General features: G+C 45.8%; 1 protein-coding gene across 18 annotated transcripts in view; it reads left to right on the top strand.

Annotated features, from left to right (window-relative positions):
- The window catches only part of Trpm3 (transient receptor potential cation channel subfamily M member 3), a 517,403-nt gene that overhangs the window by 439,328 nt on the left and 64,461 nt on the right, over window positions 1-13,614 (top strand). For all 18 annotated transcript variants that reach the window (XM_070035730.1, XM_070035729.1, XM_070035727.1 and 15 more), the window contains 3 exons: window positions 1,190-1,330; window positions 6,891-7,019; window positions 11,590-11,841. In XM_070035730.1, coding sequence (XP_069891831.1) covers window positions 1,190-1,330; window positions 6,891-7,019; window positions 11,590-11,841 — 522 coding nt within the window. The remainder of the gene's footprint in view (window positions 1-1,189; window positions 1,331-6,890; window positions 7,020-11,589; window positions 11,842-13,614) is intronic.

Genomic DNA, 13,614 nt, shown 5'->3' with positions numbered 1-13,614 from the left:
TAGTGATAAATAAATGAGTTTAGATAAGCCTGAGAGTATAATCTGATCTATTCTTGAACTGAAGGTAATTTTCTAGCCAGTGTCTCCAGAGAAATACAAGCTGCTTTTTCAAAAAATAAAAACACTTAATGATGAAAGATAAGTCATTTGTGATTGTCAGATATTTGAATGAAGTTGTTCAAATCACTTCACTTCCTATCTGAAGTGGTCGTTATATGAGGCAATGATTGAAGTCATTGGAAGTAATATTTGTATATTTTGGATAGGATGGCTTGAAAATGGAATCATGTACTATTGCTGATCTCTGTCCTCAGCTTTAGTACAAACTTAAATTAATTAGATCCATCAGCTCAAGCATTCTATCCCCAATCCTTGTCAGCCCTAATAAGCTACAATTTCTTACCCTGTTTTTCACATTTAATAAAAATCTCATTTTTCATCATTGTGGAACTAACCTGATCTTGGCACAATACCAAAGAATCAGTAGCCAAGTCCATTATCAATAATAGCAACGTCTTTTGTCTTTGGTGGAAGATCCTACCTAGGTTATTGAAGCGGGTCTGAGATTACTTTGAAGATGAGTTAAGTGAGAAGCTATTAAGTGATTTGCAAACAAACTCTATGGCAGAAGCTCTTATTAGTTCTGTTTTACTGATAAAGAAAGTCTCAGACATGTTAAAACAACTTTCCCAAGGAGTCACCTATTCCCCTTTGGATGGACTAGCCTGGAATTCTTCATCATTAGAATCTTCAGCCATCTCTGGGGTATTCTGTCACTTGCTGTCCCAATAAATGTGTCTGCCTGGGTTCTTTATCTATTCTTTTCTTTGCAATATTAAATTATTATTCTAGATGTCACAGAGATGTTGTGGAGAAGGGCATAAGTCCATTCTTTTGTTCATTTTTGTTTTGTTTCTTGAGATAGAGTTCTCCCTAGGTAGCTCAGACTGGCTCGGAATTTATGGTTCAACCTCTCAAGTGCTGATATTATAGGCATACACTACCATGCCTGGCAGTAGTTGCATCCTTAAGAAGATCTCCAGCACCTTGGAGACAAGGACCTTGGCAGGTTAAGCCTGTCAACTGGTCTTAGGTCCTATGAACTCTTGGGGTCCATGAGCAGCCTTTCTTCGTCTGTAAAATGGGCACAGAGTCCTGATTCCATGGTATTGGTTCTCTCCCATTATAGGCAATGTTGGGACGAAACAGTGGGGAATCATCCAGGAAGAAAGATGAAGAAGAAGTTCAGAGCCGGCACCGGTTAATCCCCCTGGGCAGAAAAATCTATGAATTCTACAACGCACCCATCGTCAAGTTCTGGTTCTATACTGTAAGCATCTTTCTTCTCCTCTTTCCTAAGTGACAGCCATAGGGGCCAGCAGCTACTGCGCATGCACCTGTGGGGGTTTCTCTGCAATCTATGTATCGCAGGGGCAGGAATCAAGGCCCCATGACCTTGCTTTCCCGACAGCTTTACAAGATTATCTCTGGACTTTGTTAGGCAGCTCCCACGGGCTACCTTTCTCCTCTTTAGAGAAAACGAAAGCCATGGTACATGTGAGAATGAATAGAAATAGACATGAGAGGAGTATGAATGTAGTCTAGCAGGAAAACAGATGTCCGTCTACAACATGCTTCCCTGTTCTGGACAGGTCAGATGCATAGTTTAACTGTGACTCTGGGCTTGGGCCAGGATTACGCAGAGTGTAGAAGTCGCACCAGCACAAAACAGCAGCGTACGTGTGCAATTCCTCCCAACCTGATAGTTCCATCAGACACATTTTTCTTACTCAGACACATGGAATAACATTCAACTCCAAGCAATAGCTCCTCACAGCACCCTATAATCCTGGCAAGAACTTTGCACCCTACAAACACTTCCTGCCTACAAACCCAGGGGCTGAATTGGCCTTTGATGTGGGAGAAAGGGCTGGACTGCTGGCTTTCCATTTCTCCCTTGCAATGACTCTTTACCTTTAAGGTAAACCCTGGTCCAGGACATGTCTGATTCTCTCCAACCAGTGAAGCTGGATCAGATGAAGGCTAGTACAATTAGCAATCATTGGAATCAGTGACAGGACAACCTAGTTCTGACCCCAAGATGATTTAGGTGACTATAGGAGGTACTTTTTGGTATGGTTAACGCTGAGCACTGGCTTGAATTCAGGGCTTCACAATCCAGCACTATTGATATTTTAGGCAGGTAAATTTTTTTTGGTAGGGTGTTTAGCAGATGCCTATAGTACTCACCAGCCTCTAAGGATGACAATCAGCACATCTCCAGATGTTACCACTAATTCCCTGGTGGGAGAAAATTGCCACCAATTGAAAACAATTTAAAGGAGGAGCTCTTTTTTTTTCTTTAAAAGATAGTCTTCAGGGGCTGGGAAGGTGGCTCAGTGGTAGAGCGCTTGCCTTGCATGCATGAGGCTCTGAGTTCGATTCCTCAGCACCACATAAGCAAAAAGAAAAAAGCCAGAAGTAGCGCTGTGGCTCAAGTGGCAGAGTGCTAGCCTTGAGCTGAAGAACTGAGGGACAGCACCCAGGCACAGAGTTCAGGCCCCACGACCGGACCCCCCCCCAAAAAAGATAGTCTTCAAAAAGATCACTAAAATGTAAAATTTACATTTAGTTTCATTGAAAGTAAAATTTTCAAATGTATTAATGTTATTTTTTTGAAGTCGGCAAAACTCATGGCTAGTTCTGCATGTTCTTCAGCTCTACATCACTTTTATCCTGTAGAAAACAGCACAATGATAGAAAGTAAGGGGTCTTCAGAGAGACAGAAAGGCGGGAAGGCCATTCATATGACTTGTGCCATTTTGTCCAGCCTCTCCTTAAGATGGTACAATGTCAGTAGTTGCTCTGAAGGGTCTCACGAATATTCACTATGCAAAGTGTAATGGCGTTGTAACTATGTAACTATGCTTATTCCTCAATCACATTGCCTAAATATAGGTAATCGGTGTTGTATGTTATCTATCCTTCACAAAGATAATAGTGTCATTTATTGAGCACCTACAGTGTTTGAGGTTCTTTCTCCTTCTTCTTGCTCCTCTTCCTCCTCCTTCTCCCCCTACTCCTCCCCATCTTCTTTTCCCTCCTCCCCTTCTTCCTCTTCCTCCTGCTCTTCCTCTCCTCTTCCTCTTCTTCTTCCTCTTCTTTTCCTTCTCCTCCTCTTCCTCTTTCTCTTCCTCCTCTCCTCCTCTTTGTTCTTCCTTTCTTCCCCTTCTTTTACTTTCTGCTTCTGATGTTGTGTTTGTTTGTAACAGGATCTCACTATTGTAGCCCGGCCTAACCTCAAACTTGCAATCCTCCTGTCTCAGGCTCCTGAGAGCTGGTATAATAGTTGTACACTACCATACCTAGTTCCAGAGGCTTTCTAAATGTCGTGTGTATTATCATTTTTTCATCCATATCTGTTCTTCCCCTTACATTATGCTGCCTACCCCTAGGTCAGAATTTGGCAAAGAATGATCTGCAGTCCAAATCCATGCCGGCTGTTGTGGTCTGCAAGCTCACAATCCTTTTTGATGTTTTTATTTACTTTTCAGTGCTGACACTAGAACCCAAGGCTGGGCCGCATGCTAGGTAACTACTCTACCGCTGAACTATATTCCCAGCATCTATCTTTCACATTCCAAAATAAATAGGTCCAAAGCACTATTGTGTGAGACCTAAAATGTATGTGGAATTCAAATTCCAGGGTTTATAAATAAAAACCTATTGGAACATAGACAAACTCACTCTACCCATAGCCTGGCTGCTCTGGTGCTAATGATCAAGTTGGCTACTGGCCTGAAATGGCTTACAGGCTAACCCTCTGGAGCTTTGCAGAAGAAAATGAAAAAAAAAAAAGTCCCTACAGGTAACTGTGCCAAGGATCTGATATGAACAGAGTCCTCTCCCTCGGTAACTGTGCCAGGGATCTGATATGAACAGAGTCCTCTCCCAAGGTAACCGTGCCAAGGATCTGATATGAACAGAATCCTCTCCTTCACTCCTTCCAAACCATCTGTTTTTCTTTCTCAATCCATGTTCAGTATTACAGCAACTTAGTTCCTTGATTCGGTTGGTGCACATTTACCCACCTACAGTTGTCATCCACAAGGACTTTGTCAGCAGACTGCCCAGACCATTGCTTCTCAGCCTTGGTTCCACAATAGAATCACCTGGAGCAGTGGGAATGATCGTGTCTTTGTTTGCCCATTGTTCTCACTGCATAGCCTAGGCTGGCCTTGTGCAACAATCCTGCTACCTTGGCCTCATATCTGCTGAGATTCCAAGCACCCATCACCACATCTAGCCTCTGAAACACTGTAAGAAACACAAACAAAATCGGGACACCTGGACTGCATGCCCAGGGGCTTTGAGGTCACTGGACTGACAGAGCCTGGGCATCAGGATCTTTCAGAACACCCCTGCGTGATTTTCATAAGCATCTAGGCTTAGAACCATTGCCCCAGGCCAGAAATTAGAGTTCTAAAACCCCCTGGGGGGGGGAGTTGTGTTAGGGTTACATGTGGAGACTTCTGTGATAGGGGAGAGGGCTGTAGAGAGAGAATAAGAGAATAGCAGGGGGTAAGGTGGGGAAGGAGAGAAGCCACCAGGAAGAGATGGGATTTCAAGGCAGAATATGGGAACATACTGGAGAGTTTTTCACTGCCTTTATAGTTTGCTAAACAGCACTCATGGGGGCTGCAGAGAATTGCCAGTGTGATATGATGGGAAACGAAAGCGTGTGAGCCAAACGACATTTTGAACTAATTTTTAAAGCAGTAACCCACCTGACTGTAAGAATACCTTCCCAAGAGGTTGTTTGGATTTGTTAATGATACTGAAGAGGAAGAGGGAAGGGAACTTCTAGGCATGGATTAACCAGACTGTCCTGGGGTGGGGGTGAAGCAGTTGCAACTTTCAAGAGAAGAGAGATGGATGGGGATGTAACTCAGCGGTAGAGCACTTGCCTAGCATGTATGAGGCCTTGGGCTCAATTCCCAAACACAAAGAAAAAGTGGAGAGAAGTGGAAGAATTAAGTACCGTAGTTTTGTCTGCAAGGATGCTGTCAATGTCATACAGCATCCAAGATAGCCTTCGACTGATATTAAAAATCTAACTAGACGCTGTGAGCGTATGCCTGTAATCCTAGCTACTCAGGAGGCTGAGATCTGAGGCTCTGGGAGTGGATCTGTGGCTTGAATGGTAGAATGCTAGCCTTGAGTGCAAAAGCTCAGGGACAGAACCCTGAGATCAAGCCCCAGGACCAAAAATAAAAACAGAAAAAAATATATAAATAAAACGTGGAGAGAGGGAGGTGCTGTAAAGCAGCATCAATGCAGTTCCCTCTGTACCTGACAGCCCAGCCGAAGCTTCTTCGGCCCTTCCACGCCTCCACAGCCCCGCCTGTCAGCAGTTCTCCAGAATGCTCAAGCTCTCTGTCCTATTACCCACGTGGTGTCCTGTGCTTTGCCACATGGCCCGGGAAGCATACAGGAGACTGTATTCCTGCTCTGCATTCCTGCCTAAGGCCCCCGAGGGCAGTTTGAGTGCCTTGCTCAACTTGAGGCGCTGCCTGGCCCAGAGGACTCTGCGTGAGTTTTCTCGTGCAAGAGCCCCCCCCCCCCCCCCCCCCGCCAGTGCTCCACCTCACTCATCTTCCAGTGACAGGTGCCAAATCCGATCCCTGAGGAGCTTTTCCCATCATTCCACACTGCAGCCAGTCTCATCAGGATTCAACCCCCAGGTGCTACAGCTCATGAAGATTCAAGCCCACACTAGGCCACCGCAGGCCACAGAGAGCCAAGCCTTTCTTTTCATTGTTTCATCCCCTCTTTCTCTTCCTCTCCCTCTCTCTCCCTCCCTCTCTCTTTCTCTCTTTCCCTCTCTCTTTCTCTCTTCCTCCCTCTCTTTATGTCTCTCTCCCTCTCCTTCTTTCCTTCCCTCTCTCCTTCCCTCTCTCTCTCCCTCTTTCTCTCTCCCTCCCCTTCTCCCTCTCTCCCTCCCTCTCTCTCTCTCCTTCTCTCCCTCCCTCTCTCTCTCCCTCTCTCCGTCCCTCTCTCTCTCTCCCTCTCTCCCTCCCTCTCTCTCTCCCTCCTTTCTCCTTTTCTCTCTCCCTCTTTTCCTCCCTCTCTCTCTCCCTCTCCCTCCCTCCCTCCCCCCTCTCTCTCTCTCTTTCTTTCTTTCTCTCTCTCCCTTCCTCCCCCACCCCCTTTTGTTTCAAAGAAGCAAAAATCAAAAACCAGTACTCCAACTTGGTTAGGGCAGTCTGGTCTTACAATGAAAACTAGGTAAAAACCTTCCCCCAGAGCACCAAGAAGCTAAGGATTTTTATGGTAGGAGAAGAAAAAATGAGGTAGGAGAGCAGTGAAGAATTGAAGTGGAACCTTAAGATAAAATCTGGACTGTTTTCATGTCTGATCAATCTATACGTGTTAGCTATGTCTCCCTGTCCTCCTCACAGACATTTAATCTGCTTGATATTCAGATAAAAATCTATGGTATGGCCTCAGCCGGTCGGCTCAGGTCGAAGCCTGCACACCAGAAGCTCTGAGCTTGCCTTTTTTTTTTAAGCCAGGAGACACAAAAATCTGGGCAATTGCAAAACAAAATCAGGAACGATGGTACACAAGGAACAAAGTACTGACCGATGAGACTCTCCACATAGGCCCCAGAGACAATTGTAAGGGTCAAAAGGGAAAATTGCATGTTAAATTATCTCAAATATGATGGGGTTTTTCCCCTATTTGAACTTGGATGGTTTAAAGCTTTGGGTATAAATTCCCTGTCCCCTCTATTGACCTTGTTCTGTCGTGCTGTGTGCTGGCCCTGCCTGAGGCCAGGCATTCCCCCGGCCTCTGCAACCTGAGTTCCATATTGTATTTCTTTACAGCTGGCCTATATCGGATACCTGATGCTCTTCAACTATATCGTGTTAGTGAAAATGGAGCGCTGGCCTTCCACTCAGGAATGGATCGTCATTTCCTATATTTTCACCCTGGGAATCGAAAAAATGAGAGAGGTAAATGCTTCCTAAAAGAACATGTAGAAGGAAGAGGGTAGGTTGTTGTTTTTGTGGATGGGGATGCTTGGGATCCAAATTAAGCCAGAATCAACTTTCCCTAACTCTGCTAAGCATTGTGTCTTTCCTGTTAGACAGACCCAGAGAGGCTTCGCAGGTGAGTTACACTATTTTCTACTCACGTAGCTTTTGCCCCAAGACATCCTCTACTTGTCTTCCACATCATTTACACCTCTCTTTACTCGTCCCAATAAACATGACGTTTTAAATGTTTGCTATTTTTAACTCCCATTTCAACCCTTAATTCGGAGTCTCTTTGGACACAGTCCACCAAGACCAGTATCATTTCTCCAAATTGGGTTTTAGCAGCTCCAGGGCAAGGGCTCTGCTGTCATTTCTCAATTGAATTTATTTTCTGGTTGATTCCTTCTCCACATTAACCATGTACCTGCTAGGCACCGGTCATTCCACCAGCGCCAAGGATCACCAAAACAAAAGCAAAAGCAAAACGCTGATCCTTCAGGGTGAGGTTGTGGAAGTCCCTCGTTTAGTCCTTCATCTTTCTGACCTAAAAGGAGGCATCCTCATGACAGTCTAATATGATTTGTCTGAAATCAAAGCTATCCTTTAAGACAATAGAAAAGGCTACATACTGCGTTGCTCTAGCTATATAGCATTCAGGAAAAGGCAAAAAGTATGGAGATGGCAAAAAAGATGCATGATTACCAGATCTCAATCAGGGGTTGAGATGAATATAGGGAGATCACAGGGGGTGTTTGGGACATGAAAACATTCTATATGATACAACGCCGCAGATACATTTGTCTAAACCCATAGGAAGTTCAACACCAAGAGTGAGAGCCAAGGAAAGCTAGAAATTCTGATGGAAGAAGTTGATAATCAGGTGATGCCGGTGTCGAAGGACAGAGGGGACTATGGGAAATCTCTTTAGTAACTTCCTCTCAATTTTGTTGCGATTCTAAAATGGCTCTAGAAAAATAATAAAATAGTTCATTTAAAAGAGAGAGAGAGAGAAAGAAAGCTGATCCTATCTGTGCTCTTCAGATGACAAGAGCTTCCAAAGTGAGTGGGATTAAACGAGGATCCACAAGAGGGCTCTGTTAGCTTGCTCCACACCTGCCACCAACTCAGCTCACCAGAGGAAGGAGTCAGGGAAGGCAGACTTGGGAAGCCGTGCTGACTTCTCTCCATCTTCCCTGCAACTGCAATGAGCAGAAAAGGCCATTTTTGCTTGTGTGTTTGCTTGTTTGTTTTGAGAAAAGGCTCCAGGCACGTCCACTGCCGCGCTAAGAGCTGGAGAACAAGGAAAAGGAAAATTCCCACAAACCCGCTTCATCACGGAGACGAAAGGGTCAAGGGTCCCTGCCTTCTTGAAAACTGCCTCTCTAGAATGTTCCACAGAGAACTATAGGCAAAAAGATCTTCCCAAAGGCTGGGATATCTGTGAGATGCAGTCGCATAGGAATCATTGAAAACAGCAAAAATCTGACAAAAACTCTTCTCTCCATTCAGGTCGCTTTCTTTGGGGTTTCTTGAACCTGGAGCTCTCTTCACAAACATGTTTCCCATCCTCAGAACTTAGGAATATACTAGTCTACTTTTTTTCCTTTCTTATTGTTTAGGGAATAGTATACAGAGTCTTGCACATACTAAGTGAGCACACACACACACACACACACACACACACACACACACACACACACAACCCTATTCTTATTTTATGAAGGACTGGATTAAATGACACACGAACAAAAGTGCTGGAATGGATTTGGATATTCCCACCCGTTGTCCACCCCCAAGGTCTTCCCATTCACAGCGCTTTCGGCTTCTTTGCCAGAGCTGTGGATTTTCCTGTCTGTCCACTACCAAACAGTCATAAATGTGCTTGGGTCTTTGTGTTGCTGCCTGAGCCCCGAGCCCACTCCTCCTGGAGGCCTCTCCTGGTGCAGGGCAGCGCCAGCTGGCACACTCCCCTAGACACATATTCCTTCCCCATGATAAGCAGAAGAGGGAAAGACTGGAGCCCAGAGATTGGAGGCTCTCCAGGGACTAGGCTGGAAGAAGACAGGGAGCAGCCTGTACTCCACGGACTGTTCTAGCAGAGGCTGCCAAGCAGGCAGGCCGCCAGGAACCTCCAGGCCTGGCTATCCATTTCTTCCGAAGTGGTGTGTGTGTGTGTGTCATGAGTGGGAAGACAGGACTTGTGAGGCCCAGGGTCAGGAAGAGGTCAGCTGAAACATCCTGGCTTCTGAGGAAGCTGGGGGGGAGAGTGTCACCCACCTTTGTGCCTGACCCTTCTCTCCATGAACTTGTCCCTCTCTCTCTCTCTCTCTCCCCGTGTCCCTGATCTGAACTCGGTCAGAAGACTGAGAGTGATGGATGCCAAAGGCTCCCGTCTTCCTGCCCCTTCCCAGTGCACACAACGCCCTCAGATGCAAACTCCTGGAACCGTGGAAAAAGTGTGCACACTGCCGTGCCTTCCCTGCGTACACAAGGATGGTTTTGTGGGGGATTTTTACACACTGCCCTCCCATTCCATCGCCATCTACTTCTTTGCCTATCATCACCAGAGCCATCCATGGTAATCTCTTCATAGCAGCTCTCACAGCACTGTTTACCAGGCCTGAGGAGACATGATCTCATCCGGGTTTTTCTCCCCCACTGCTCTGTGAGGTCAACAGGGTGGCTGTAAAGCAACTCCACTGTACAGATACGGGAACACGGATTCGGAGGATTCGTGGTTTTTGCGTCTTCCAGTTAGAAAGGAGGGCTCGTTCTGACCCCTGCTGGGTGTCTGAGATTCACGGCTCTTTACCGTCCCCAGGATGCTTTGCAGGATCAAAGGATATTGAAGGCAGGTACCAACGGACTGCTCAAGAGGTGAAGGAGTAGAGTGAAGGATGCCTGCCCTTTTACTCCACTGCCCCCCAGCTGCTCTCCTTTCCTCTTTTCCTTGACTATTGAGACCTCACCCCCCAAAAAGTTTTCCATATTTAAAATTTATACTGTAAACCTCTATGGCTAGCAGTTTTAACACAGTCGGAGCAAAGGTTTTGAAAACCATTGTCATCCTTGGAGAAAGAGGGCTTCTCCCACATAGACAGACATTGATTGATTGATTGATTGATTGATTGATTGATTGATTGATTGATTGATTGATTGCCTAGTTAAGACAGAGCCAGAGGCTAAGAGACCATCAGATACCATTCACTATGGGGATAGGGTAAGACAGTGGTTCTCAGACTAGTCACCAGCAGGGCCTATCACTTGCCAGAAAAGCAGATCTTCAGTCCCATCCTAGGACTGCTAAAGGTGGAGTGCAGGGCCCAGCCACCTGAGCTTTCGCCTGTGATTTTGATATACAATGATGATTAAAAACCTCTGTGTTAGGTCTTAGGGAGGAGAAACTATGGAAGATAGAGAGTGGTGCTACCTAGTAGCTCTTGGTATCTTGTTCCACCTTAGAATCCCCCAAACTCCCGTTTTCAGTATTTGAGATCAGCAGGAAGCTGTAGAGTCGACATAAAGATTCAAAGAACTAGCTGCTCATAGCCCTGGTTGCCTCCCTTGGAGAGGTCTTGAGTGCGAGGAGGATGGGTCATAGCTTGAAGACATGGGATCTCAGGATAATCATTAAAGATCTGTGATCTGTGAAAGTGTCCCAGCTGAACAGGGCCAATAAGTGGGTCTCCTGGCCTCTCACACCTTGGGGCAGACTATATGGTGCAGGATGGGTGTCACTTCTGATAGTGGCATCTGAACCAGAGTAGAGAGGGAGAGAGAAATGGAGGGATGTGAGGGGAGGCCACAATGCAGATGATAACTTTTCCTCTGTATGCAGAAGAAGCTCAGAAAGCTTAAGTATGCTCGTATTTTAATTTACCTTAGTTGCTGTGCAGATGTACATTTCCTCATGTGGGATAGCCCTGGTAGGTTTAAGATAAACAAAGAACTCTACTTTGGCCAGGTGTGGTAATGCACACATGTAATCCCAGCTAGCTACTCAGGAGGCTGAGGTAGAAAGAGGGAGAGCCTGGGACCAATCTGGGCAAGACCCTGGCTCAAAATTTAAAAAGAAGAACAAAATTAAAGTGCTGGAGATGTAGCTTCATGGTAAAGCTTTTATATAGCATGCATGAGGTCCTAGATCAATTGTCCAGTACCATGAAGTAAAATAGAACAGAATAAAATGAAGAATTCCACCCAACAGATAAGCTTGAAGCAGAAAGTAGAGCTGGCAAAAAGGAGTTGAAGTAAGAGAAAAATGGAATCCTCCTACAGGCACGGCCTGAGTAACCAAATATGGTAGAGTTGTTTACTAGAATGGAGGAGGGTTCGGGGAGAAGATCCGCAGTGTATTGCATCTAAACAATGGTACAGCAAAACCCAATGCACGTCAGAAGTCCAGTCATCTCAGAGAGTTGATTTGGTTGTGTCCCCATAGCACGCAAGCATCCAAGTAGATGCAACTTCTGCTGTAGGCCAACAGGGGCTGAAAATGTAGGTAAGAAAGCCCCGCTCACCACCCTGTCTCCTTCCTGCCTTGTAGATTCTGATGTCAGAGCCGGGCAAGCTGCTGCAGAAAGTGAAAGTGTGGCTGCAGGAATACTGGAATGTCACCGACCTAATCGCCATCCTTTTGTTCTCCGTGGGAATGATCCTGCGGCTTCAAGACCAGCCCTTCAGGAGTGATGGCCGCGTCATCTATTGTGTGAACATCATTTATTGGTACATCCGCTTACTAGACATCTTTGGCGTGAACAAGTATCTAGGCCCTTACGTAATGATGATTGGGAAAATGGTGAGTGAAATCCTTTGATTCCATGCTGTAAGTTCTTGGGGAGGAGTGGTGATAATGGGAAGAGGAATAGAATGCATTTGGACCTGCTGACTACCTCTATGCACCAAAATTTGCATTTGCAAACTGAAAAAATATGTAAAGATCATCTCTTTTGTGCTAGGCCCTGGCCTAGGTCTTCAGTACATATAGATGTTCTTTCCATGAGATTGAAAAGGAAGGAAGGAAAGAAGGAAGGAAGGAAGGAAGGAAGGAAGGAAGGAAGGAAGGAAGGAAGGAAGGAAGGAAGGAAGGAAGGAAGGAAGGAAGGAAGGAAGGAAGGAAAAGAAAGAGGGAGGGAGGGAGGCAGAGAATCCAGATATGTCTAAAATACAAAAAATAAAAAAGCACATGAGCAGGTCATGTAGAGCACATCTATAATCGCAGCTCTTTGGCAGCTCAGGCAGTTAGCAGGATTCTATCTCAAAGACAAATTTTAAAAGAAATGAGTAGGAGGACCGGGGCAGAACTCAAATGGTATAATGAGGCCCTGGGTTCAATTCCCAGTATCACCAAAAATAAAAAGAAGCATGAGTCAGGAAAGAATTCCCATGGAGTTTACATTTGAGGGAGGGACGGAAGGAGGGAGTATAGAGGAGGAGTGAGGGAAGAAGGAAGGAAGGGGTATGGAGGAGGGAGGGAGGGAAGAAGGAAGAAAGGCAGGAGGGAAGGAAGGAAAGAAGGAAGGAGAGAAAAAAGAAAGAAAGAAAGAAAGAAAGAAAGAGAGGGAGGGAGGGAGGGGCATGGAGGAGGGAGGGAGGGAGAGAAGAAGGGAAGTAAGGAAGGAAGGAGAGAAAGAGAGAAAGATAAAGAACAGGAAGGAAGGAAGGAAGGGCTGGGAAGGTGGCTCAGTGGTAGAGCGCTTGCCTTGAATACATGAGGCCCTGGGTTCAATTCCTCAGCACCACATAAGCAGAAAAGGCTGGAAGTGGCGCTATGGCTCAAGTGGTAGAGCACTAGCCTTGAGCAGAAGAGCAGAGGGACAGTGCCCAGGCCCAGAGTTTAGGCCCCATGACTGGCAAAAAGAAAAAGAAAAAGAAAGGAAGGAAAGAAGGAAGGAAGGAAGGAAGGGGTATGGAGGAGGGAGGGAGGGAAGAAGGAAGAAAGGAAGGAGGGAAGGAAGAAAAGAAGGAAGGAGAGAAAGAGAAAAAGAAAGGAAAGAAGAAAAGAAGGAGGGGAGAAAGAGAAAAGAAAGAAAGAGAGGGGAGGGGATATGGAGAAGGGAGGGAGGAAGGAAGGAAAGAAAGAGGGAGGGAAGGAAAGAAGGAGAGAAAGAAAGAAAGAAGGGAGGGAGGGAGGGAGGAAGGAAGGAAGGAAGGAAGGAAGGGAAAGAAGAGAGAGAGAAAGAAAGAAAGAAAAGTGAGGGGGAGAGAGAGGGAGGAAGCAAAGAAGAAAGGCGAGGAGGAGAAGAAAGAAGAGAGAGAGAGAGAGAGAGAGAGAGAGAGAGAGAGAGAGAGAGAGAGGAGAGAGAGAGAGAGAGAGAGAGAGAGGCCAGGCACCAGTGACTCCCGCCTATAATCCTATCTACTCAGGAGGCTGAGATTAAAGCCAGCCCAGGCAGGAAAGTCCAGGAGACTCTTATTTCCAATTAATCACCAGAAAAGCAGAAGTAGCACTGTGGTTCGAAGTGTGTAGAGTGCTAGCCTTGAATGAAAGAGCTCAAGGACAGTGCCCAGGCCCTGATTTCAAGCCCCATAACCGACAAAAAGAAAAGAAAAGAAAATCCCAAGTGACAAG

Source organism: Dipodomys merriami, unplaced genomic scaffold (genome assembly GCF_024711535.1).
Source record: "Dipodomys merriami isolate MVZ:Mamm:240054 unplaced genomic scaffold, mDipMer1.0.p SCAF_26, whole genome shotgun sequence".
In the NCBI taxonomy this organism is placed as follows: Eukaryota; Metazoa; Chordata; class Mammalia; order Rodentia; family Heteromyidae; genus Dipodomys; species Dipodomys merriami.
This window is presented reverse-complemented; position numbering and strand designations above follow the sequence as displayed.